Raw genomic sequence first — 23,354 nt, 5'->3', positions numbered from 1 at the left:
ACAGCCTGTGGTTTGCACAGCTTTCCGCTGAATGTTTCCAAAAGGAGCCACAGCTGCTTCTGCTGGCCTAGTGTTTGCTTTCAGTGGTACTTGGGACAGGTCTGGAAAGTGTTTTTGTGGAGTTTCTCCTGATGGCCCATCCCGGCACTCTATTTTGCTATTGTTAAGGCTTGTGTATTTGGACCTATCCTGGACACTGTTAAGGATGGAGGGTTTAACCTCCACGTTGCAGATCCCTGTCTTCACTTGCCACCAACATCTATCTTCACCAGGTCTCCACTCAGATCAGTGTCCTGAGATTCCCCAGCCTCCCTTGCTCTCCTAGTCCTAGGACTCCAGTCTGGCTTTAACTTCTTGCCTCATTAGTCAAGCTGCAGGCAGTACCTGCTGGTCCTCTCCTTGTTTTTTTTTTCCCCAGATAAAGGGCAGAGTCAAGTGGGTTTGGCACATCCCTTAATCAGAGCCTGCCATTAGCAGGCCCGGGGCTGACGTGCACTCGGGAGGACTCGACCTAGCAGGCCATTTTCACCTGCGTAATAACAGGCTTGGGAGTAGCGAAGCGGCGCCCGCACAGTAAGCAGCCTCTAGAGCAGGGGAGGAGCGCAGGCGGCGGCCGCCCCGGGGCCCCGGAGGAAGAGGAGGGGGAGAAGGAGGAGCCGAAGCGCCCAGAGCAGCAGCCGCGGCTCGGCCCGAGTTGCAGCAGAGGCAGCGACGGCGGCGCGCAGATTCTGCAGCTTCCCGGAGCCCAGAGTCCCGGTGGGGACAGCAGCAGGGAGCGCCCGCGCCCCTAGCCACCGCACCCCGGCCTTGCCAAGCCGCCGCCGTCGTCCAGCCGGGGGCACCGCCAGCCAGCCATGGCTGCACCGCCGGATCTGCAAGATGAGCCGCTGCCTTTGGCTAGCCCCGGGTCCCAATGGTTTGGGGGCCGGGGGGAGGGGGAGGACGAAGCGGCGCTGCCGAAAGGGTCCAGGCCAGCGCGTCAGGATGGGGAGCCCGCCTGGGGGTCCGGCGCCGGAGATGGGGTTGTGTCGCCGCGGGAACTGTGCTCCGGCCCCGCCCGGTCGCCGCCCGTCGCCATGGAAACTGCATCCACAGGTAAGGCCGGCGGGCACCGAGACCCCGCAAATGGAGGCCGGGACCCTGGTTTCTTGTGGGTCCTCGAGTCCACAGTTCTCCTCTGCGTATTCCTGGCTTCTCTGCCTGGGGCACCAACCCCAGCAGGGTTTAGCCTCCGGCGACTGTAAATATTAGCGGACTGGTGGAAAAACAGCAGTGGGCTGCTAGCGGGTAGGAGGAAGAAGGCTGTGAGTCCTGCTATTTCGTTATTACTCTTGTTTCAGCCTTAGACATTGTCCCTGTTGGGAAAGCCTGGCTACTGCTGCGCCCCGGAACAAGTTTCTCCCTCTTGTCTGAGGCCTCGGGGCAGCAGGGCGGGCGTGACAGGTTGTGATGGTTTTCTGGGGCGTGTTTGCGCGCAGCGTGCTCCGCGGGCGACCGCAGTCAGTGATGACCAAGCAGCAGGCGGGCCCACTGCCTCAGGACCCTCCCGCTGGGTTTAGGGCAGCCAGGGGCTTTGATTCTCCTCTTCTCTACCTTCAAGGAGTCACCACACCCTACTCCTTTCCAATTCCCCTTCCAGCTCGGCTCCCCTTCTCCCGCGCAGAAAACAACCCCCACGGAGTCCTGAGCTTAATTCCGGAGGGACAGCACTGAAGGAGGGTTGGGAGTTGTAGCCCTCCCTCTTTATTTCCTAGCTGCTCTTTACCTGAGTCTCAGGGAGTATTGAAACTTGGAACCCCCAAATGTGAAGAAGGTCCTGGTGGCGGATTGAAGTGCTGGGGTTGTGGCCAGAGGTCCAGGCACTCTTTACCGAGCAGTCTGAGCTCGCCTCTGCGTTTGCAAAAACTGCCAGGGGTCCGGGCCTCCCGTCCCCTGACTGGCCCTTCACAGCCAGAACGAATCCTTGCCTGGAGAGACTAACCCGAGGGCCATGGCTTGTCCTCGGAGGCTAGCTAGAGAAGCACGCTGTGGGGAGGGGTGGCTGCCTGGTTAGCGCTGTTTCCAGAAGAAATTCTGTAGGGGGTGGCGTGTTGTGCCGTTGTCTGCGAGGCTCTGCTGTTCTGAAGTGGGAGTTGTGTAGTTCGGGTAATGTAGTGTGAGGCCTGGGTAGTGGGTGTTCCCGGAGGAGGGGACGTGGGTGGGACAGGCATATGTGCTCCTGGCAGCTGATTTAGGGAAACCCCTTTCTTAAGCCACCCCCTCCCGGGGCGGGGGGGCGGGGGTTATGTGGAGTGCCTCAGGTTGTCTTAACTCTGGTCTGGAACAAGCAAGGTCTAAGCCAGCAAAGGAGATTTGGAGAACGTGTTGAAAAAAAGTAGGGGTCAAGAAATAAAAAGAAAAGGAAGTGAAAGAAGCTAGGGGAAGGAGGAAGAGGGGACGGGATGTTGGGGGGGGGGTAGGAGACTGCAGGGAGGTGGGGATGGGGGGGGAGAGGAGGAACGACATGTGAAAAGCCCCAACTGTTGATAACCTCATTTGTCACCTATTAATTTCTATGGATTGTAGGGTGGGATTTAAATCCAAGGACAGTTTCCTGGTCCCTTGCAACTTCTCGTGTGCAAATGGAGAGACGTGAAAAGCCATATCACTAACTGCAAGAGCAAAAGGCAAATGCCGACAGCCCAGAGCCGTTTGTGCCTGTGGTCTTCTTTGCTGAAGTTCAGAACCTTTATCTACTGTATCCCAAGTAAATTCCTTGTTTATAAGCTTTACCTACCCCTCATTAGTGTCACTAAGGGCCAGTGAGCAAGAAAGATAAAGAAGTCTTGTGTTAGATCACATGTGCTAAAATACTTCAAGTGGACATACGTATATAGATACACACATATATAATACAATATAATGCTTTGATATAGTGTACATTGTGAACTGATTAAATCAAGCAAACACAACTGTAATTATTTTTAATGCTGAAAAAATGTAAAAATCTACCCTACGAACTAGACAAGCAAATGTACTGTTACAGAATAGTGACTGTGTGGAACAGTCACCATCTTCCACATATTTATTACGTAGATACTTTGTTTTGTCAGGTCATTTAGGGGTTTCCTTTCCTGAGTATCATATGAACTAATAAAACCAAACAAGATTCTAAGATGGGGTGGGAGGAGGTTGAAAGGATGTAGACGGACATATTTGTATAGAAATGTTTTAGCTGTTACTGCCTGAAGGGATTTCTTGTATGATTGTTGTCTAGCTAAATGTCTTAAATCTTCTAGCTCCCCACTTCATGGACAGGATAGGATGTTGGAAATGGTAGGCAAATAAGCAGCCATATATTGAAAAATCCAAATAAAAGCAGGACCAGCCTCCTTTTGTGCGATTTTTTGCAGGTTTTTTTTTTTTTCAGTGTAAGCAAAATCAGCCTATCAGTGAACAAAACCTGAGGGAAGACCGTGGCGCACCTTGCTTGACTTTGCAGTTTTATATCTTGCTTTATAAATAGAAACAAGTTTTCCTGATGTTCTGAAGACTAGGAAGCTTGACCTAGAGGTGTCCGAGAGACTTGTATCGGAGGTCGCTCTGCCTCCTGGCCCCTGGTTGTTTCGTCATTGTGTCCTCCAAGGGGAAGGAAGCTACTTTATTTTTATTTCCTTTTGAGAGAATGCTTTAGGCCTCAGCATCAATGGAGATGAAACTCAGACTTTTAAGTGCGAAGCGCGGTAAACAGACGGCTTTGCAGTATTCCCATGTAAGACAGATACGGGTGTTTTAAAAACTGTTTTTCTGAAAAAGAACCACCAATCATGCCATCTGGCCATAAATTCTGTTATTTATTTTTATACATTGATGGTAATTAAAGTTCCCCCAAGAAAGAGTTCCAAAAAATACTTCTCCGTAAACTCCCAGAATAAGTATATATAGCTCAACATCATTAAAGCGAGCTATAAAGGCCCATTACACTGAATGAATTTTCAGCACTTCTCACTGCTCCTGCCGCTTCTGTAGCATGGAAAAATTCCCAACAATAACAAGAAAATAACACTTTCTTCTGGAGCTATAATCTTTCACATCTAAAATTGCTAGTGGGCATGTGCAGTGATGTCTTTGGCCAAGGAACATTCAAAGTGCCATGTGGAAGCTACAGTGTCAGGGTTGCTAGCTGTGGAACATTGCCAGCCTCTTAGAGTTTTATACAATGGATGCTAAGAGCAACTGTTCTATTTTTTTTTCATATGATCAGTTATTTTATTCTTGGAAACTAGTCAAAAGGAGCACACAAAAACAAAATGAGGGAAGAATGGCCTTTTGTTTACAGAAAGAATTTAAAAAAAAGAGCATTTGAACAAATTGGAATGGGTAAGAAGTTAACCTATTGACTGCTTTGGAATTAACTCATTGGCACAAGCAAAGTGATATGGAGGACAGGCTAGAGAATGGTCAGGAGAAGCCAGTTCAAGGTGGCTTGCCTCAGCTATACCATTCTGTGGATAAATTTGACATAATTTTGTGGATCGTTGCAAAAAGAAAAGGAAGAGTTCTTTCATCAGTAAATATTACTGGAACCATGAAGTTCATAAGTATATTTTTAAAAAGCCAGATGTGATATTCTGTTTTCCATCTGTCATGATTTAAGTCATGTCGAGCGCATATTTTTTACATCCCATCTAGAAAACTTCAGGGCTTTGCCACTCATTGCTTCTGGAAACTGGGTAGACTGTATTCACTATTGTATGTGTTTTGTATACATGTGGATTTTTTTAATTGGAATACTTTCTGGAAATCCCCTTTAGAAGTACAAACTCTATTCTCTCTTTCATATTTTAAGAAAGCCATAGTGGTATTGAAGCAAGAAGCAATATACCATCTTGCTTTTACAGTCTATAGAAAGAGTAAAATAGTCTGGGAACCTAATACCATTTATTTCTCCAGATACAGCCTTTGGACACAGTCTAACTTTTCTGGCAGTTAAATATGGTACACATCTCTGAATGCAGAGATGTTAGGATTAACATTTAGAAGTACTCTACACTTTTTAAATACACTGAAATGGGTATCATCAGGACTTTCAGCCTAACTTAACGTCTTTGAAGTCACCATTCTGTGAACCCAGATTACTCATCCCTCCATGGAGACCTTTTCCTGGGTTGCCTATGAACTTCTAACATTGAGGTTTGGGAGGTGAGTTGTGGACTATTGACAGTTTTACTGTCCATCCTTGGAAGCATGGATTACAAAAAGTTTTATCTGTAAAATAAGAAACTGCTGGAGTTCAACTCACCCTGGGAAACAGACAGTTCTGGAACATCTCTGCTGAACAGAGGTCAAGGGTTCCTAGAACGTGTGCCACTTTCTGTCTTGCATTCCTGTTTAGTTTTGTGTCAGTTTTCATTTTCTTCATTCTCAAATCCTTGCTGGAAGCTTGACTAGAAGGACATCGCCATTATCCCACTTCACTGGAACATGAGCGTGAGCTAGTTTTCAGAGGTCAACACAAGATACATAAATGTGGGTACAGCTTGCTCCGACTACACAGTTATGGAAAATAAATCCACTTCTCTTTCCTTCTCTTTGTCTCATTTTGCCCCTCTTCAAAGAATTAACTATGTTAAGTATTACTCCACGACCTTCAATTCATTCATTATGTTTTAGCCATGTGTTATATAATACGTACATCTTATTGTTGAGATTATAATTTAATTGTGACATTTATCCCTTCCCCTTCCTCCTCCCAAACCCTCTCATATATCCCTCCCCACTCTCCTTTAGATCCATGGTCTCCTTTTTCATTAGTTATTTCATGAATATGTGCACATATATATTCATTAAACACACACACACACACACATATATATTCATATACATATATATGTATTCCAAATATAAACTTTTCAGTCCACATAATTCTACCTGTATGCATGTTTTCAAGGCTGACAATTTGGCACTGGACAACCGATTGGTGTGCTCTTCTCTGGAGAAGGATAATTCTCCTGCTCTCAGCTTTCCTTATAGTTCTTTGTTTACAGATGAGGCCCTGTCGGTTTTCTCTACTCGGTTTGGCATGTTCATTGGGGTCATCACTGTTCAATTCACATTTGGGTGATCATGCTGATGAGAATTTATGGATGTAGCTTCTGATATAACTAGGAGACACAATCTCACAGGAAACTCTCTGATCCTCTAGCTCTTACAACCTTTCCACTCCTGCGATGTTCCCTGAGCCTTAGGTGTGGGGGTGTTTTGTGAATGTGTCCCTTAAGACTGGGCTCCACGACCCTGCATTTTGATTGGTTGTGGTTTTCTGTAGTGGTCTCTGTCTGTTGCGAAGAGAAGTTTCCTTGATGAGGGGTGAAGACTACACTTCTCTGTGGGTATAAGGACAAATGTTTATAGATTCTTGTCAGGGATTATGCTATTTTAGTAAATTAGTGGTTGTCCATTCTCCCATAACCGCGATTTCACTAGCACTGAGTAGTTAGGTAGGTTTCCTGTTCTAGGCACGGTCTCTCTCCTTCTTGTTGAGTAGGTTTTAAGTCCAATTAAAGAGTGGTTGGTTGCTGCTAAGATAAGTGTGCTGCTACTGTACCCTCAGAGTTAACACGCCATGCCCTTTGATGTGGTTCATAGGTGCTGTAGCTGGGTAGGACTGTTTGTCGCCTCCCTTCTTTGTAAGCTTGCGCGGTTCCTCATGGTTTTATAATGAAATTATTCCTATAGGGAACTTTGGAAAATGTGCTGGAGAACTTAGGAAAGAAAATAGAGAGCATATTTTCAAGAGACTAACATATCAATCAACACATGAACTTCTCTGCTGAAGTCACCATAAAGAACACAGATATGGGGTGGTTGTCTGTGCTTTAACCTAAAGCAACGCCCCTGGTAGGCAGCAGGTAACTGCTAGGTACCTGTCTATCCCCAGGGCATGGCCGAGGGGGGACCCCTTAAGACCTGGAATGCATACGTGCTTGCTCTCTTGGCTACCTCGTGGTCTTAGATGCTAGATGCTAGTACTGTGACCAAGACAGAGTTCTCCAGACAACTGCATTGGACCACGCCCCACCCCTCCTGGATCCTGTGACCAACTCCCTTATATATATTGTGAGTTAACCCAAAATAAATCCGTTTTGACTACCAAACAGACTCTGGAATTGCCACTTTACACAGTTAAAAAAAAAGAGAGAGAGAGAGAGAAAACAAGCTGAGTTTTTTTTAATCTTTAAATACTATTTGAGAGTATCAAATACTCTCAAATAACAAAGAGAGCACTGAGAAGATCATGAACTAGAGAGCCTACCGTTTGTGGAGGATGCTGTGGTAATAGTGTGTGAGAAAGGAGAGAAGAGTGTCCCACTTCATGTTTGCCACGTGTGATACAAATGGACAAAATGGAAAAGCTCAAACACACAGGACGCCTGGAAACTCATAACACGTAATTCCTTGTAGTTGCTGTGGTGAGACCAGTTCCTCAGATGCACCCCCTTTACATCTCATGGCAGTGAATGGGCAGTTTTAACGTCATTCCAAGTATCTTTTGAGAAGACAGCTAAGGCCTGAAAGTTAAAATGGATACTTTCTCAAAGACAGAAAACCAATTGATTCTTAAAATCTGTATGGCAAAATCTTTAATTCTGGTCACGAGTAAAAGCTAATAATGTGTTTTATAGAAAATATAAATCTTTTTGAAAGAAAGAGTATGTTAATCTCCAGAAATTTGTGGTGCACTAAAATACAGCCCACCCATGCAACATTCATTGTTCTCTTTTCAGATTCAGAATTACCATTGTATACACAGCACTGATTATGGCCAAAAACTCAACTTGTAAATGGTGTAGAAAGTATGCTCTTTAATTACACAAACATTAATTGTCAAAGGATGGCTGATATGCTGCAGGGTAGCATTAATAGGAAAAAATATTGTACTGTTTACCCAAAAGCAGCAAGATGAACCCTTCTTAAAAATACCTTTTGTCTTAATTTAAAATTTTGTTTTGGGGGAAGGAAGTATGTGTTAAACGGTCTTATAAATTAAGAGACACAAAAGAGTATATAGAGAAAAAGAAATTGTATTCATAATTCATTTTTTAATAAGATAGTATTTGATTCACTCAGGATTCTACTATAGCTTAGTAGACCCCTGGTATGTACCAGATGTTGTTATAAGCACTGAGGTATAGCAGAGAAAAAAATGTTTCCCCAAAAGTGTATTTTGGAGTTTGGCATTGGGGAGAAGACAGCAATCAGAAAGGACATCTGAAAGAGTAGGATGTACCATGGACAAAGTCCCAACAGCGAAATGGGAGCTGGAGGGCTAGTCAGAAAGACTTCTTTGATAAGGTGGCACCGAATCAGGGACTACAGGAGGTGAGATGCCCGGGACACTGGCACAAATCTACCGTGAGTGTTCCTGGAACATTCTAGAAGGAAAGAATGGGTAATGAAATAAATGAGCTTGGGAAGAACAGTAGACGAGCAAAGGCTGAAAGGTAAGCCTGAGTCCTTTAGGCCCTTGTCGCCACTTTGGCTATTACACTGAGTGAAAAGTACGAGTTATTTATTCCTTGCAGGGGACCTATTTTAAGTGGTGCACTCTGCTCATCATGTTAACAATCTAACACGGGAATGATGGTGGTGGATTTACTACATCTCAATGGACGGTGGATGGGAGACAGGAGGAAAAAAACTCATTCAGATTGTGCAATAGAACTTGGCTTAAGCAAACATAAGCACAGGGTTGTTGTTAACTTGGATTAGAGAGGTTTCAGAGAGAGCAGTATTTAAGATGCAAACAAGGAGTGGGGTTTCAGAAATGTTGATTTTGATGTATCACATGCCCAGGTGAAGATGTCAAGTTTTCATTGTCCAGTGGGCGTTGGAACATGGTATGGATTAGTAATATACATTTGGTAGTTGTTGACAGAGAGACAGAGAGATAGGGTCATAAAGAAAGTTGGTTTTCACAGTTCTGAGACTCTTGAGTATTCAGATGTGTTCACTGAAAGTTAGGTGGCCCACTCAACAGTTACTGGAATATTGAGAGGGGAGTGAAGATAGTATGGTCTAGGTGAATGGGAGAGTAAGAGGGTAGGGGAAGTCATAGAAATTCTGATCAGCTTCTGATCATAGAAATTCTGATTCCCTTGGAATTGGTGGTTGTGAGTATATGTAAAAAAAAAACACCCATCATATATACTATATCCTCCCTCCTCCTCCTCTTTTTTTCTCCAGTCACATCCAGCCAAAGTTTAGTTTAGAGTAGTAGGCAAACGGTTATGTGATTTCTGTTTTTATTGCAGAGTAATCATGACTGTAGATTTGAGGCCATAAACACAATGCATCCTGCATCTGGTGGGAAGAGTGAATCACAGACAGAGGTGATCAGCAAGGCATCGTGCCCTGCTGGAGGAAGGGTTCCAGAGTAAGAGCTGAGAGAATAGGAGGCATCATTGGAGAGTTGAGGTGTTTGAGACAGAGGTTAGGAGGGAAGTGGGGAATCCAAAAGAGTAGAAGACAAGCTTATCGGAGGAGCTGAATCCAGGACGGTGAGGACACAGTGGAGTGAGCACCTAGATGATTGCTAACCACACAGAACCATGACAGACACTGGAGAGTGGCAGTGAAGGACATACTAGTTGATATCTTTAGGAAAGAATATAATACCCTGGGATCCAATCTGTGGCATTTGAGGGGGAGACAAGAGTAGTGATCCATGAAGCCGTAAGTATAAATCCCGTGTATAGGTTCAGGAAAATCTGTTTAATGTGTGCAGAATGTAGGAAGTGAAACTTAAAATAGTTCATGATTTAGTTTGGGAACATTGAGGGTTGTACTATGAACTAGCAGTATGGTGAAATTATGAAAAACCTTTTCTGTAATCCCATGTAGTATTAATAAATAGTCTCTGGTGCACACAGTATGAAGTAATAGCTCCCTGCCTGTTGTAGGCAGGGCAGACTTGAAAAATGATAACAAGTGTGGGTGCCATGTTCTGAGACATTGATGAGCTATGTCTGGTAAGGAAGGACAATTGTGAATTAATGATGCCTTTGAAAAACATACCATCTGAGAAATTGCTGGACAATGGTAAACATCGTCAACCAGAAGAAAAGTATTCTGTGAGATCTGATACTTGAAGTCAATTTTATGAAGCAAACGGAGACAAGAGGCAGCTGGCTTCCAAGGGCAGAACTGAGATGAATGATTAGGAGAAGTGGATTCCTGCTGAGTGAAGAAGAATGATGTTCTAGTAACGAGACAAGGCTGGACAGAGATTGTCTCCCAGTTCCCAATATTCAAACAAAAGTGAAGTTGTTGTCTTGATCGAGTCTTTTAGAAAGGAAGGTATGTGTGATGCCCAATCTCTATGCCTTCCTGAAGGAGAACTGTCTTCTGTCCTCAACACTGGACATTTGTGTTTACTGGGTTTTTACGTATTTCTCAAAAGCAAATTCAAAAGCCACCCAATAAAACCAGGAATAGTATCCATCATTAGAAACCAAAGTTAACCTCAAAATAATGACCTATAACACATTCTCTAGAAAACTGTAGCCTGCCAAAATCCCTCCTGAGTTGTCTGTTAAGAGATTCCCTAATGTAACACTTTGGAACTTTACATTGTGTCTAATCTTGGGTCAGTAGCCTAAATATGAAACTTGTGATCTGCAAACATTTTCAATTTTTATTTTGAATTCTCTTCCCTTTTTTTTCTTTTGCTACTAGATCTAGCTCCATAAATACTCAAAAATAAAATTTCTAAAATGTTTTGGGAATTCATTAGCCAGTTTTGTGATTCTAAAAGCCCCATCTGACCAGTTCTTCACTCTCCTGCCTCACTATCTGTGTATTTGTGGCATTACTTACTCACATAAGGACATGTTTGTGCATTGCCTTCTGATGTACATTTTCATCTAGAACAGTCTTTCTAACTTCCTGACATGAGTTTGATAATTTGTTTACTGAATTAGATTATTATAAAATCAGATATAGACCAGAGTCTTTTTTTTTTTTTTGTTTTTGTTTTTGTTTTTTCGAGACAGGGTTTCTCTATGTAGCTTTGGTGCTTTTCCTGGAACTCACTCTATAGCCCAGGCTGGCCTCGAACTCACAGAGATCCACCTGCCTCTGCCTCCCAAGTGCTGGGATTAAAGGCATGCGCCACCACTGCCCTGCTATAGACCAGAGTCTTTATCTTCAGTGTAGGGAGTGTTTGAATATTGTATAAATTTGAACTTTGTTTTGCTCATTCATTAAAGACCAACTCTTAAACAATAGGAAATTATATTTGATTACTCCAGATCTAGTTGACAGAAATAAGAAACAAAAGCCAAAGTCATCTCGATTTGTGACCTGGACTTCAACTCTGAAGAGTCAGTACTTCTCAAAATGAGGTCTGAAGACTTCTTGCTCACATGTAGCCATCCAAGGGCCCTCCAACAGGGGAGCTAGCTCACCAAGTGCAAGTTAAAGCTAGAAGAAGCACCAGTTCTCTTAGTTACTGTTCTATTGCTGTGATGAAACCTCGTGACCAAGGCAACTTACAAAAAGAAGCATTTAACTTGGGACTTGTTTGCAGTTTCAGGGGGTTTAGTCAATGATCATTATAATGGGGAGCATGGCAGCGGGCAGGCAGGCATGGCTCTGGAGCAGTAGCTACGAACTTACATCCTGATCTGCAGGCAGCAGGCAAAGAGAGAGTGAGCCTGGGCTTGGTGTGGGTTTTTTTAAATCTTAAAGCCACCCAATGGCACACTTCCTCCAACAATGCCTCCCTCCCTAATCCTTCCTAAACAGTTCCACTGACTGGGGGCCAAGTGTTCAAACAGGAACCCTTCTCATTCAAACCACCATGCCAGTTTATAGAGCTACTCCATTATTTTTGGTCTTATGCTAGGAGCTGAGGGAAGGGAGGGGCATGAGTTACGCTTTTACCCCCATTTCCTCCAGAATGTATTATGCTCTAGTTGGGAGGAATGACCAACACATACAAAAGGAAAAGCTCAGGGCAGGACAGAGCAGGTGCCTAGATGGACAGTACAAACTCCGTGTCTGTCAAGAACTCCTTGACTCTACAGCTTCAAAAGCGCCTGGTCCGTTAAAGCGTGGAGTGTCACAACTGAAGGACAGACGGAACAGGAACAGACAGAGGCAGTCTCAGGGATGTGTAGGGCTTGGCTTGGAAGAGGCAGACTGTGCAATAGGGGATGTGCGGCGAAGCCCTCATTCACTCAACCCGTGGCCTCCTGGAATCTGCAAGCTAGTCTTAGGTCTCATCAGGATAAAGTTTTGCATAGTTAACTAATGCTCTGGAAAGATGGAGAACACAGACTTTCCTTATCCACCCTGCTTAAAGGCAAGCTAAGAAGCTGTGCATGTTATATATAAAGTAAATATAAAAAGACTGAAATATGGAGAGAAGTCAGACTTTCTAGGAACCTTGTGATGTGAAGTTGGACATAGCAGCAAACTCTCTAGGTTTTCTTTCTTTTACTATATCTCAGACTAGATCCCGGGGAAGCTAGCCACAAGAAGACAGCAAAGGCCATGAAGAAAAACATCCACCCAAAGCCAGCTCTTCCTCTCAGGAAAGAAGTACCCAGCAATACTCGATGAATTTTAGACAGCAACTGTTCTGCCTGGAGATCAGCACAAAATAAATGGTGCCCAATCCCAACTGAGAAGCTCAGCCTTTTGCCCCTTAAACTGCTGAGAGGCCCCTAAGGGGACAAGCTCAACCCGATGTCTAATCAGGATGTTCTTTATAGGGAGCCAAGTGGAGACTGAGGGGTTTCACCCCTGCTCAGGAGCAAGGATACTAAACCCAGAAGTTCACCCCATCTCTGTCCTTCAGTCTGAAGGCAGCGTGCTTCTTCATCCAGGTGTCAGAGCATTTCAGCCAGACCTGTAGTCTCATTCGTCCAGGTTGCAATTGGAAAATAATTGTCATGGAGCTAGAGGGACAGCTCAGTGGTTAGCCACTGGCTGCTCTTCCAGAGGACCCAGGCTTGGTTCCCAGCACCCACATGGCAGCTCACCACTACCTGTAGCTCCAGTTCCAGGGGATCTGATGTCCTCTTCTGGCGTCCTTAAACACCAGGCACATATGTGGTATATATATATATACACACTCATGCACATAAAAATAACCATGTCTCTGAAAAAACAATCCAATTGTTTTTTTCAAGAATATGCCTAAATGGCACCCCAATATTAAAATTAGAAATTACGTGGCAGTGGTTTTAAGAAACTGCCACAAAATTAGTAAGTAATCACAAATACACTTAGAGCAATAGACTAGAAACAGAAAAACTCGAGTAAAAGCCATAAAGACCGAGACATGAAGGCACAAGGCTGTCATTGTAGCCCTGGGATGCCGTATCTCAGTGGGTGGGCTCATCCAGAGACTGGAAAGACTGGAGTAAAGGTCAGTGCACTTGAAGATGAATGGCCCAGCCTGGCCAGAGAGAGAAAACTGGCTGAAAACGAAAGTGGATAAATCACAAAAGCCTTTGCTCTGCAGCGCTGGAAGACTTTGTGTTTGTTTGTTTGTTTGTTTGTTTGTTTGTTTGTTTGTTTTTGCAGTTGTTGGTTCAGTCGTGGTCTTCAGAGGGAAGTAACCAGATACACCTTAAGGCCTCAAGATGTTTTTCACATGTATAATACTCCCAATTCTGACTCTATCCTCATGTGGACACTAAGTATGAGCACATGCAAACCAGATTATTAATACAGAATTTACACTTCCTACACTTACAGTGCTCTGCCAGACTCTCTGCCTTTAATCCTTGTCTTCAAATGCAGAGGGTATGGTATTTGCTATATCCAAGGAAACGGACGTTAGAGAGGGATTGTGTGACATGTCTGAAGCGACACACCTGGTAAGTGACAGTTCCGGGCCTCAAACCTCAGATTCTGGGTCTTGTTCTCAATGACCTCGCTCCTCCCCTGTGCCTTTATAGGGCTTTTCTTATGTAACATTCATTTTGTAATCTGGACGGTAAAAGTTGCACATTAAGTAGAGTGTTAATCGGTATGAAATCTAAATTAGAGCAATCGTGAAATGTTTAGGGAGAGGGTGGTGGCTGAAACTCAGGTAGACAGAGCTTAGCAGTCCTTACCTACGAGCTTCAGCCAAAGGTTGAATTAGTTGCATTTTAAAACGAGTTTAATAAAGGTAATAGCAAAATCCTGCTGTAGAATGCTCAGACTAACTGCTTGAGTGAAGTCAGAGGACTGTGGATACGGAACTGTGTCACTTATACAGAAAAAAAAAAGAGCCATGGTTCTTTTTAGTGGCTGATTCTCAGTTAGTGGGACAGTACAGCCATCCTTCAAAGGATGAACTCTTAGATTCAGCACGCCCCAAACACAGGAGCTGTGCAGGGCCCAGCAGAACCCTGGATGCATTGTCAGGGCGGGAACAGGAGGAGAAATTTTGAGTGCAGAGGGAAGAGCTGAAGACATACAGCCTGAATACAAGAAGATAGAATAAGTCATGGCAGCTGTCAAACACACACACTAAGTATGGCCAGATGGGGTAGGGACCGGGCAGGAAATGTTTAGGTCACTCCGGAGGATAGCCCTGTGGCCGCTCAGAGGCTCCTGGTAAAGGACTGGGGTTCAGTGTCATCAGAACTATAAAATGTGGGAGTAGTCTATGCTACCCTGCATGGGGAGAGGATACCTGTGCCCGGAGGTATGTAATCAGGTGGTGTTAGTTGTCTCTATGACTAAGGGCTTAGAAGAGAGATGCTACATTAGATGAGTAGTTTTTTAAAAAGTCTTTTCAGGATTATAGATGCTTGTTGAGAATCTGATGAAGCTTTGCAATCTTTTCCCAGGGAAATACACTAACACCATCTTGCACACAAATCTCTGCCCCCCACTCCTGGGCCTTCTATGGTTATAGGTGACTTTCTAATTCTTTAGAATCCAATGGCCCCAGACACTTTCAAATAGATCACTGTGTACTTAGCAGCTGTAGTTTCACAGTTCAATAAAACTTTACTGAACCATACATCTGTTTGTCCAACAAATATTTGGTTAAGCACTTACAACACACACACACACACACACACACACACACACACACACACACACACACACACACATACACACAGTATGAGGTTGAATAGATGATGTAAAGATAAATTCAGCAAAGCAGGAATATGGTCAGGGTATGAGGGAGAGATGTGAGGGGGTGAGGTCTCAGCTGCATAAGTGGCGTTGTATTACTTTGAAAACTATACTTTAACTGTAACATGAGATGCCTCTTCTGCCCATTCTGCCTGAGAATAAGTTAACTAACTTTGCCTCCAACCAGACAGTAGCTTCTAAGTACCGTCTTTACAGAAACTTTAGAGTTGCCACCCCTTACCACACCATTAGTTTGCTTAACAAAGCTTTTTATTCTATATAATTGAAGAGTAAATTGCAACTCAGCATGTTTGAATTTCCAGGATTGAGCTTACATGAGTTTATTCAATTTTTTAAATTGAATTCATGGTGCTAGAGAAGCGTTTCTATTTCATTTTACCAGAAGGGGGAGAAAGAACAAACTATGTATTGTATCTATTTTGTTCATGCCCATGGCTGTTTCCATTTTTGCCATCTCCGCCATGCTCTGAGGTATCTAGGGAGTGCTCACCCGAGGAGGGAGTGCTCACCCGAGGAGCATCATCATCTAGGGAGTGCTCATCTGAGGAGGAAGTGCTCACCTGAGAGGGAGTGCTCACCTAAGGAGCATCGTCATCTAGAGAGTGCTCATCTGAGGAGGGAGTGCTCACCCGAGGAGCATCATGATGTTTGGGCTCTCAATTCACCAGCCTTGTGAGCCAAATGAAATCTTTCTTCTTTATATCATACCCAGCCTCAACTATCTTACTAGAGTAATATAAAAATGGATGAAGACCTATTTCCTAGAAATTGTACAGTCTTTTAAAGCCAAGCATGTCTTGTTGGTAATTGGATGGTTGCACATCCAAAGTCTCAAAAATAAGAGTTAATTTATGTATTTCTGTAAATAATAGGAAAGAATTAAAATGTGTTTTAAGAGGGCAGATACTATACTTTAAAAAATAAAAGCCCCAGAAGTGATCCATCTTGAAAGTGTTAAGCATTAGGAGGAGATCCACAAGGCCATTTGAGTTATTCCCTTATTTTTTAAGGACAGTGATTAACTCTGCTTAGTGTTTTATTAAATCAAAACAATAATTCTCAGGAATGTTGATTCCTGTCTTAGGATCTTTATTGCTGTGAAGAGACATCATGGCCACAGCAATTCTTGTAAAGGTAAATATTTAATTGGGGCTTGCTTATGGGTTCAGAGGTCTGGTCCACTATCGCCATGACAGGAAGCATGGCAGCATGCAGGCAGACATGGTGCTGGAGAAGGAGCTGAGAGTTCTACCTCTGGATCGGCAGACAGCAGGAAGACAGAGTGATAATGGGCCTGGATTGAGCATTTGAAACCTCAAAGTCCACCCCCAGTGACACACCTCCTCCAACAAGGTCACACCTCCTGATAGTGCCACTTCCCATGAGCCTCTGGGGGCCGTTTTCATTCAAACCATCACAACTCCTGAAAGGAATTTTTATCAAATTTTGTTAAAAATGAAAATTCCCCACCCTTCTGCCAGACAGGGGAACCAAACTCAGCCTCTAAACGCCTGTAGACTGAGCAAGGCCAAAGCCACATCCCCAACTCCCAAGTCTCAGGAGCTCTCCATTGCACCCCACTACCCCTCTGCCTTTGAAACACAACCCAAGAACCAGCCAAGCTGTTATCCCAGGACAACAGGGACAGGCTACAGGGTCCGGCTTCATTTTACAAAGAGGGAATGAAGCCACAGGAGTAGTCTCAGAGGGAGAGGCGCTGAGAGAGCCAGGGAAGGAATAGGAAACTGGGGCAGACACAGGGCAGCTGAAGCAGGGGGAGGGTGCGTTGGTTTGATCCTCAAATGGACATAGATAGGAAGGAGAGGAGGTGGAGGGAGACAGCAAAAAAGAGAAAGATTTCCAAAGGAGAAGAGTGCACGGTGGTGGTGGTGGTGGGGCGGGGGAAGATTGTCGAGGAAGCACAGTGTTTAAAGGGGGAGTGGGCTTATAAAGGGAAGGGAAATGTAGGCAGAATGTTCTAGAATCCAAATTAAGAGGGAGCTTTTCCCTTTAATTCTTTCAGAAATTAGACTTCACACGTTTATAGCCACTTGGGTCCTTAAGCGATCCAAGACTTCTCTAAATGGGGTGACCCTGGCAGCCTCAAGGATACCTGGGAAGGAAGATGCTGGAGTTCCACAGAGGGCTGCCCCGGGCTTCCTCAGCCCCAGGCTCAACGAAATCAAGCAGGGAGCTGAGTCAGTTCTGTGGGCTGAAATGTTCTTTCTTCACCCTGGGGATTTTCCAAAGAATTCACATTAACTTTATCTAAATGAAGAAGAATTTAGCTCAGGGTTTTCCCTCAGATATGTGGGACTATTTATACACTTCCCCCTTCTGCATAGCCAGCACCAAGATTCGCAATGCAGAGTTTAGGTAGAAAGAGCAAGGACTTAATTGGATTTTCTTTTATCATATATATATATATATATATATATATATATATATATATATATATATATATATATATAATCTTTACTTTGGGAAAACAAAGAGTGGCCAGGGGAAAGAGAGGAAAAAAAAGAAGTGAAATGAAAGGAGTGAGAATTTATTTGGTACTTGCTGCTAGGCAGGCGGCAGTGAGAAATTGCTTCATAAACCTTCATACATTAGCCTTTTGGGTCGATGGTCAACAGAGATTTTCAGAGGCTTGGAGAACCATCTGGTTAATCTGACTAAGAGTTACAAGTGATCTGTACGATTCCCCTTTCTTCCAGTCAGGATCACAGACTATACACAAAAGAGGAATCTCCTAGTGAGGTCTCACTAGGTCAACTGGAATGTCCCCTACACCAGACAGTCGGGTTCCTGTTTTAGCTGGTGACAACCATGGATTTTCAGGAATGCTTGTTTAAGCCATGCTGTTTCTAGGCTAGCCTATGGGCAGGTGTGGTTTGGTGTCTTACCCATCCTTTCTTCAGTGATGATTCGGGTTCATATGCTTGCTCAAGCTGAAGCAAATGAACTAATGCTTCTTTCCCCTCGACCCGGGGGATATTATCTTGAAGCAGAAGCTCTGTCTCCAGAAGTCCAGTCATCTTTAGCAGGGGTCAAATGTGCGTGCATGCCCCCTATGTGGGAGACATTCATAATTCAACGACGTCTTTTTCTTTGGCTACATAAAATGGTTCTAAAACGTATTTGGATCCTAGTGCATTTTAAAAAGCTTTCAGTGTCTGTAGAGTCCATGATTGCTCACAGAGCTTGGAAATTGAATTTCCTTCCTGTACACAAAATTCACGTGACCAGTCTTAAATCAAGTACAGTATAAATTCACACTCCCACTTATACATATAATAATAATCAGCAGGATATTTCCATATATCATACTACTTTGCATTTCTTTAAAAATGAGAGAATACCAAGCAATACAATCTTGACAGATATGAAAGCCATTTGATAATAAATGAGTTTTTGTTAATGTTTTTTAAACTAATTGGATGGATATTCTTGATAGTGGCATTTTTTTTTTCTGAGATTACCTTGATGGACTTGCTTTGAATGGCCTCTCCTCCACAGCACTTGCCATTCAGCTGGCAGCTCTGCCCTCAGAACAGAGGTGCTATTCTGGGGTTGGGCCTATACGAGATAGGCTGTCCTTTCACATAAATTCTAAAAAGTGATAGTGGGAATTAACTCCTTAAGTAAGAAAGACCAAAATAGAGCTTTTCCCGTCACTCCATAGGTCAATAAAGCTTCCCCCATTGCTGAGAGAATGCAGGATTGCCTAGCAGGAATGTTTCAAAGGAGGCTTATTTTTAAAGTGGGAAGTTGAACTTTTTACCTCAAATTGGTTTTGTCTTGAGACTGCAGTTTCATGTAGCCCAGGCCGGCCTTGAACTTGTTATGTGGCTAAGAGTGACTTTGAACTCCTTATTCTCAAGCTTCTACCTTCCATCCCGTGTGCTAAAATAATAGACATGAGCTACCAAACTCAGCTCAAGTATTCTTTGCATTCCTGTTGGATCTCACAGTTTTAAATCATGGAATTTCTGCTTAATCTGTCCTGGTCAGTGACTTTAAAATCCTTTTCAGTATAGGTCAAGTGACTCTTTTCGAAAACACTTGGGAACAAAAGTGTTCTGGACTTGAGATTTTTTTTTTAAAGACTTGGAAAATTTGCATACATGTTGGATATTTGGGGATGGCACCCCAGTATAAGCACAAAATTCACCTACATTTTACGGACATCCTAGGCACAAAGCCTGGATGTGCAGTACTGTAAAAATTTTGTGTGTGAAACGAAGCCTTATGGTGTGGGATTTTCCATTTGGGGGTATGTCCTGTTGATAGTCAATGTTTCAGACTTGGGACTTTTCAAAAGGTGAGCCTGCAACCAAGGCTGTACATCTCCAGCTGTGAAACCATAGGACCCACAAGACCAAAACAGCAACAGTCTAAATTAACAAGCAATTCCAACACTTGGAAGCAGTTTTTCTGTTTGTTTTATTTATGGGCATGCTACCATAAAATATATTTGACCAATTATATTGACATGTAATCAATAATTATACATTTCAAGTTAATATTTATAAATGTAATATTTACAATATTTATAAACATTCATAATGTAGGCTAATAGGAGGTAGTAAAGACAGGGACAGATTATTATGAAAATGAAGAAATCTAATAGGTATTTACACAGGATGCTACGATACTCATCTAACAGAAGGGGAAGTGAGAGCAGCTTTGACAGGAAGTGGTTACTGAGCTGAGTTGGGGGATGAGTACTAGCATGGCAAGGCCTGGAGCCGACTTGAGAGGGCCAGTCTTCAGAGAACCAGGTTTCGCCTGTCTCAGCACCTCTTCCTGCTTAGTTCGCTCGCTCGTTGGTTTTGCTTTAGTTAGATTCTCACGCTCCCTAGGTTTCTAGAATGGGGAGGAAGGAACTCAGAGCTCTCTGTTCCGTTTGTCTAGAGGCCTCTAAACCATTCCTGGGTTGAAAACAAAATCAGTTTCCTCCCAGTGGCTGCTTCTCGGAGCGTGCATATGGCTCTCAGAGCTGGGCAGGTTGTACACCTCAAACAGGTTTGCCGACACCTGGCTGAGAGCCAAGGGCATGCGGAACCAGACTAGAAAAAGGCAATTTTCTCCAGCAGTGAGCTGTTCAAAACTCCATTTTTAGGACAAGTAGATGAATTAAGGAGTGAAATCATGTGCAGATTTAAATGCAAGACATTAATAAACTCCCTGCTTCATGGGCCCAGGTTACATCCCCAAAGCTCTTGAAATGCCTATCTCTTCTTTGTCCATTATATTAATTTAGTGGCAAACTACTAAGAAAGCCTGGACTGAAGAGTGTCTGGGTGCTCTGGGCTGAGTTCTCAGGAACAAAGTGACTGATGAATGTGTATGTGTGGAGCACATAGATGTGTATGTATGTACAAACACCTGTCCGGACATAACTCTGATCTGTGGGTATAGCCACATAGACAGGAATTCTGGGATGGGAAGAACACTTAGAAAAGAGTTCTGGGGCCCATCAGGGAAATCTATTGTGAGAGAAAAATGAGGATAAGCTGTTCTTAGTCTGGATCTTTCCTTAAAAAAAAAAACAAAAAACAAAAAAACAAAAAACAAAACAAAACAAAAACAAAAAAAACAAACAAAAACCAAACAAATTCAACCAACCAAACAAGCAACCAGACAAACCACCCAAAAAGCAAAAGCACCAACGAGCTTGTAGCGAGGAGACAGTAAGGAAGACGCTCTCACTGCGCGCAGTGTTCTCCTCTGACCCCCCACCCTTACTTTGCAACGTCACTGACCTCATCAATCCTAACCGTGTTCATATCCCACAATGCTCCACTCTCGCATGGTTGCTTACAGACCTCCGAGGTGCTAAGTAGAGAAAATTCCGTTCTTCTACAATTACTCCAAGCTCATATCTTAAAATATGGAACCGTGGTCAATTATGTGTTCATAGTTCCAGCCACCACTAGTCCCCGCTCCGCTGGTGCGGGTATGTGTGACGTTGGCATTGGAGAGGTTTCCCTCTGTCATCTAGCACATCCTCTGTGGGACTGTCTGTAGCAGTGTTCTGAAATAGCTTCCCCCTCCCTGTGCCTTGAATCCTCTCCCTCTCCTGCACTGTTAAAGTGTGGTAGTAGTGAGGATTTATTTTTGTGGGAGGATCTCATGCAGTCCGGTACGTCCTTACATACCCGAAGATGACCTTGAACTTCTGATCTTCTTGCCTCTCCCTCCCCAGTGTTGGGATTACATTGTGCCACTGGCCACTAGTGTTAGGTATTCTGGGCTTCATGCTTGCTGGACCGTCCCTCTGACATCTGAACTATGTCCTCAGCCCCCAGTAGTGGGACCTTACAGGGAGACATGAGCAGAGCTATAAACCTGGCCTGATCAGATGTTGAGAAGGAAGTCTGTGTGTGTCCACATCCTCCTAGAGAAGGGGATGAGAGTGGGATGACGGACAACCTATCCCGAGAACCCTAGAGGGTTTTGTTGTTGTTGTTTACAGTAAAGGTTCATGTGAGATCTTCTTCACTCAGGAGCCCTCTTGGAAACCCGTTAGGAAAGCTCTCTGAAGTGTGCAGGCTGGATAGCGAGAGCGTGGTGCCGTCTGGGGGTTGGGTAAGCACCTTTCCTGGCAGTCCCAATGAGAGAGTGAGGCAAAACAAGAGGGCTTGAGAGTGTTATGAAATGCAGCAGCTAGAACATGGAGACGAAGAAGAGAAGAATTATTTAAGTTTCTGGCTCAGCCTTGTGGGCGGATGCTGCTGTTGCTGTTAAGTGAGATTCGGATACAGGAAGAGAAAATCAATGGAAAAACACTCTCAAAGATGGTAGCACTCCATTGTAAATGCAATCTATCAATATTGAATCCATGTCTCACTGCACCTTAAGGTAATGGCCATCGGTAGTGTTGGCTTCTATAGATGTAGAGAAACTATTAGAAGTGCAAAGCTATGCTTTATATTATGTCCTTGTGCTAAAGATGCTGACTGTGAATCCCTTCAACTTTAAATTTTTAAATGATGCAGAGAATGTATAATGCCAAATTCACTTACAGGATGGTGGATGATATAACTTTAATCTTAGATTTTTTTTTTTTACTTTATTATCGCTTTCTGATGTAGGGAAGCCTTAATGAATTCTGCCAATTTATTTCTAAGGTTCCATCCTTAGAATCCATCAAAGATCAGAAACATTAAGTGAACATTTTTTCTTTAGTAGAGAGGAAGATAAGACTTGCCAGGCCCAGGGGGATGCATCAGAGTCTTGATTGTGTATTTACTCATTTGATAGCTTATTGAATAAAACAGCAGGGGGACTAATTATCTTTCCCAGCCAGTTATTGTTTTAAAATACCTTTTATAATTGTGGTAAAATACACTTAATATTTCCCATCTCGACGATGAGTGGGTAGTTCAGGGTATCAAGTCCATGTGCAGTGTTGTGCAAACATCATCCTCATCCGTCTTCAGAAACCCACCCTGCATCATTCATCATCCACTCCCTATTTCCTTCCCCCTGACAAGCTAGCCACCATTCTACTCCTTATCTCTCTGAACTTGACTACTGCACAAGAGCTCATTAGTTTTCAAGCAAAGGAGAGAGAGCATTATAGAAATCAATAAGGACGCCTTTACGGCTCTCCATGTTGGCTGACGTGAAGCCCATCACACTGTCAGGGTATGGGCAGCGCACTGGTGCCTTTGGGCTAACCACTCTGATGCTGCCCCTCCAGTTCAGAGCTAGGGATGCACCCCCTGTTTCCAGATAGGTGACAATGAGCAATGGTAGGGTTTGGCAGCGTGGCACCTGAAGTAGCTCGGTCCAAATTGGAATTCTAGCCCTGCCTCCTTCCTAGTTGGGTAAACTTGGACAGGCAGTGGAGTCGGAGTTTCCACATCTGTAAATCAGTAGAGACCACCTGACGGTAGAGCTACCAAGCTTCCACGGGCCCCTCAACGGAAAAGCACTTGGACTGGAGTCTGCTCTGCCGTTTGTGTTGGACGGCATTAACTACTGTCGTTTCTCAGGTGTGCTGTGCCTCCCGAAACCTCATTCTGCCAGTTCCAAGTGACTGGGTGCATCCTCGGATCTTGATTATGGAGTGCTTTAAGACTTCTCCACCGTGCTTTTGAAAATCGGTGGAACCGGGATGCAAGATGTGCTTCCTTCGTTTGATGGTGAACATATGAAATGTGATGATTTTTGTGGCTTCGGTATGGTGACTC

The 23,354-nt window shown here is 43.8% G+C and overlaps 1 protein-coding gene across 3 annotated transcripts in view; it reads left to right on the top strand.

The window, feature by feature from the left end:
* The first annotated feature begins 498 nt into the window (after nucleotides 1-498).
* The window catches only part of Rtn1 (reticulon 1), a 221,432-nt gene continuing 198,576 nt past the window's right edge, over nucleotides 499-23,354 (top strand). Inside the window, exon 1 of one of the 3 annotated variants that reach the window (XM_006990726.4) lies at nucleotides 499-1,095. In XM_006990726.4, the coding sequence (XP_006990788.1) occupies nucleotides 855-1,095 (241 nt within the window). In that variant the 5' untranslated portion in view covers nucleotides 499-854. Of the gene's footprint in view, nucleotides 1,305-23,354 lie in introns of all 3 variants that reach the window. The other 2 variants (XM_076550856.1, XM_076550857.1) reach the window with 2 other exon arrangements.

Source organism: Peromyscus maniculatus, chromosome 14 (assembly GCF_049852395.1).
Source record: "Peromyscus maniculatus bairdii isolate BWxNUB_F1_BW_parent chromosome 14, HU_Pman_BW_mat_3.1, whole genome shotgun sequence".
Taxonomy (NCBI): Eukaryota; Metazoa; Chordata; class Mammalia; order Rodentia; family Cricetidae; genus Peromyscus; species Peromyscus maniculatus.
This window is presented reverse-complemented; position numbering and strand designations above follow the sequence as displayed.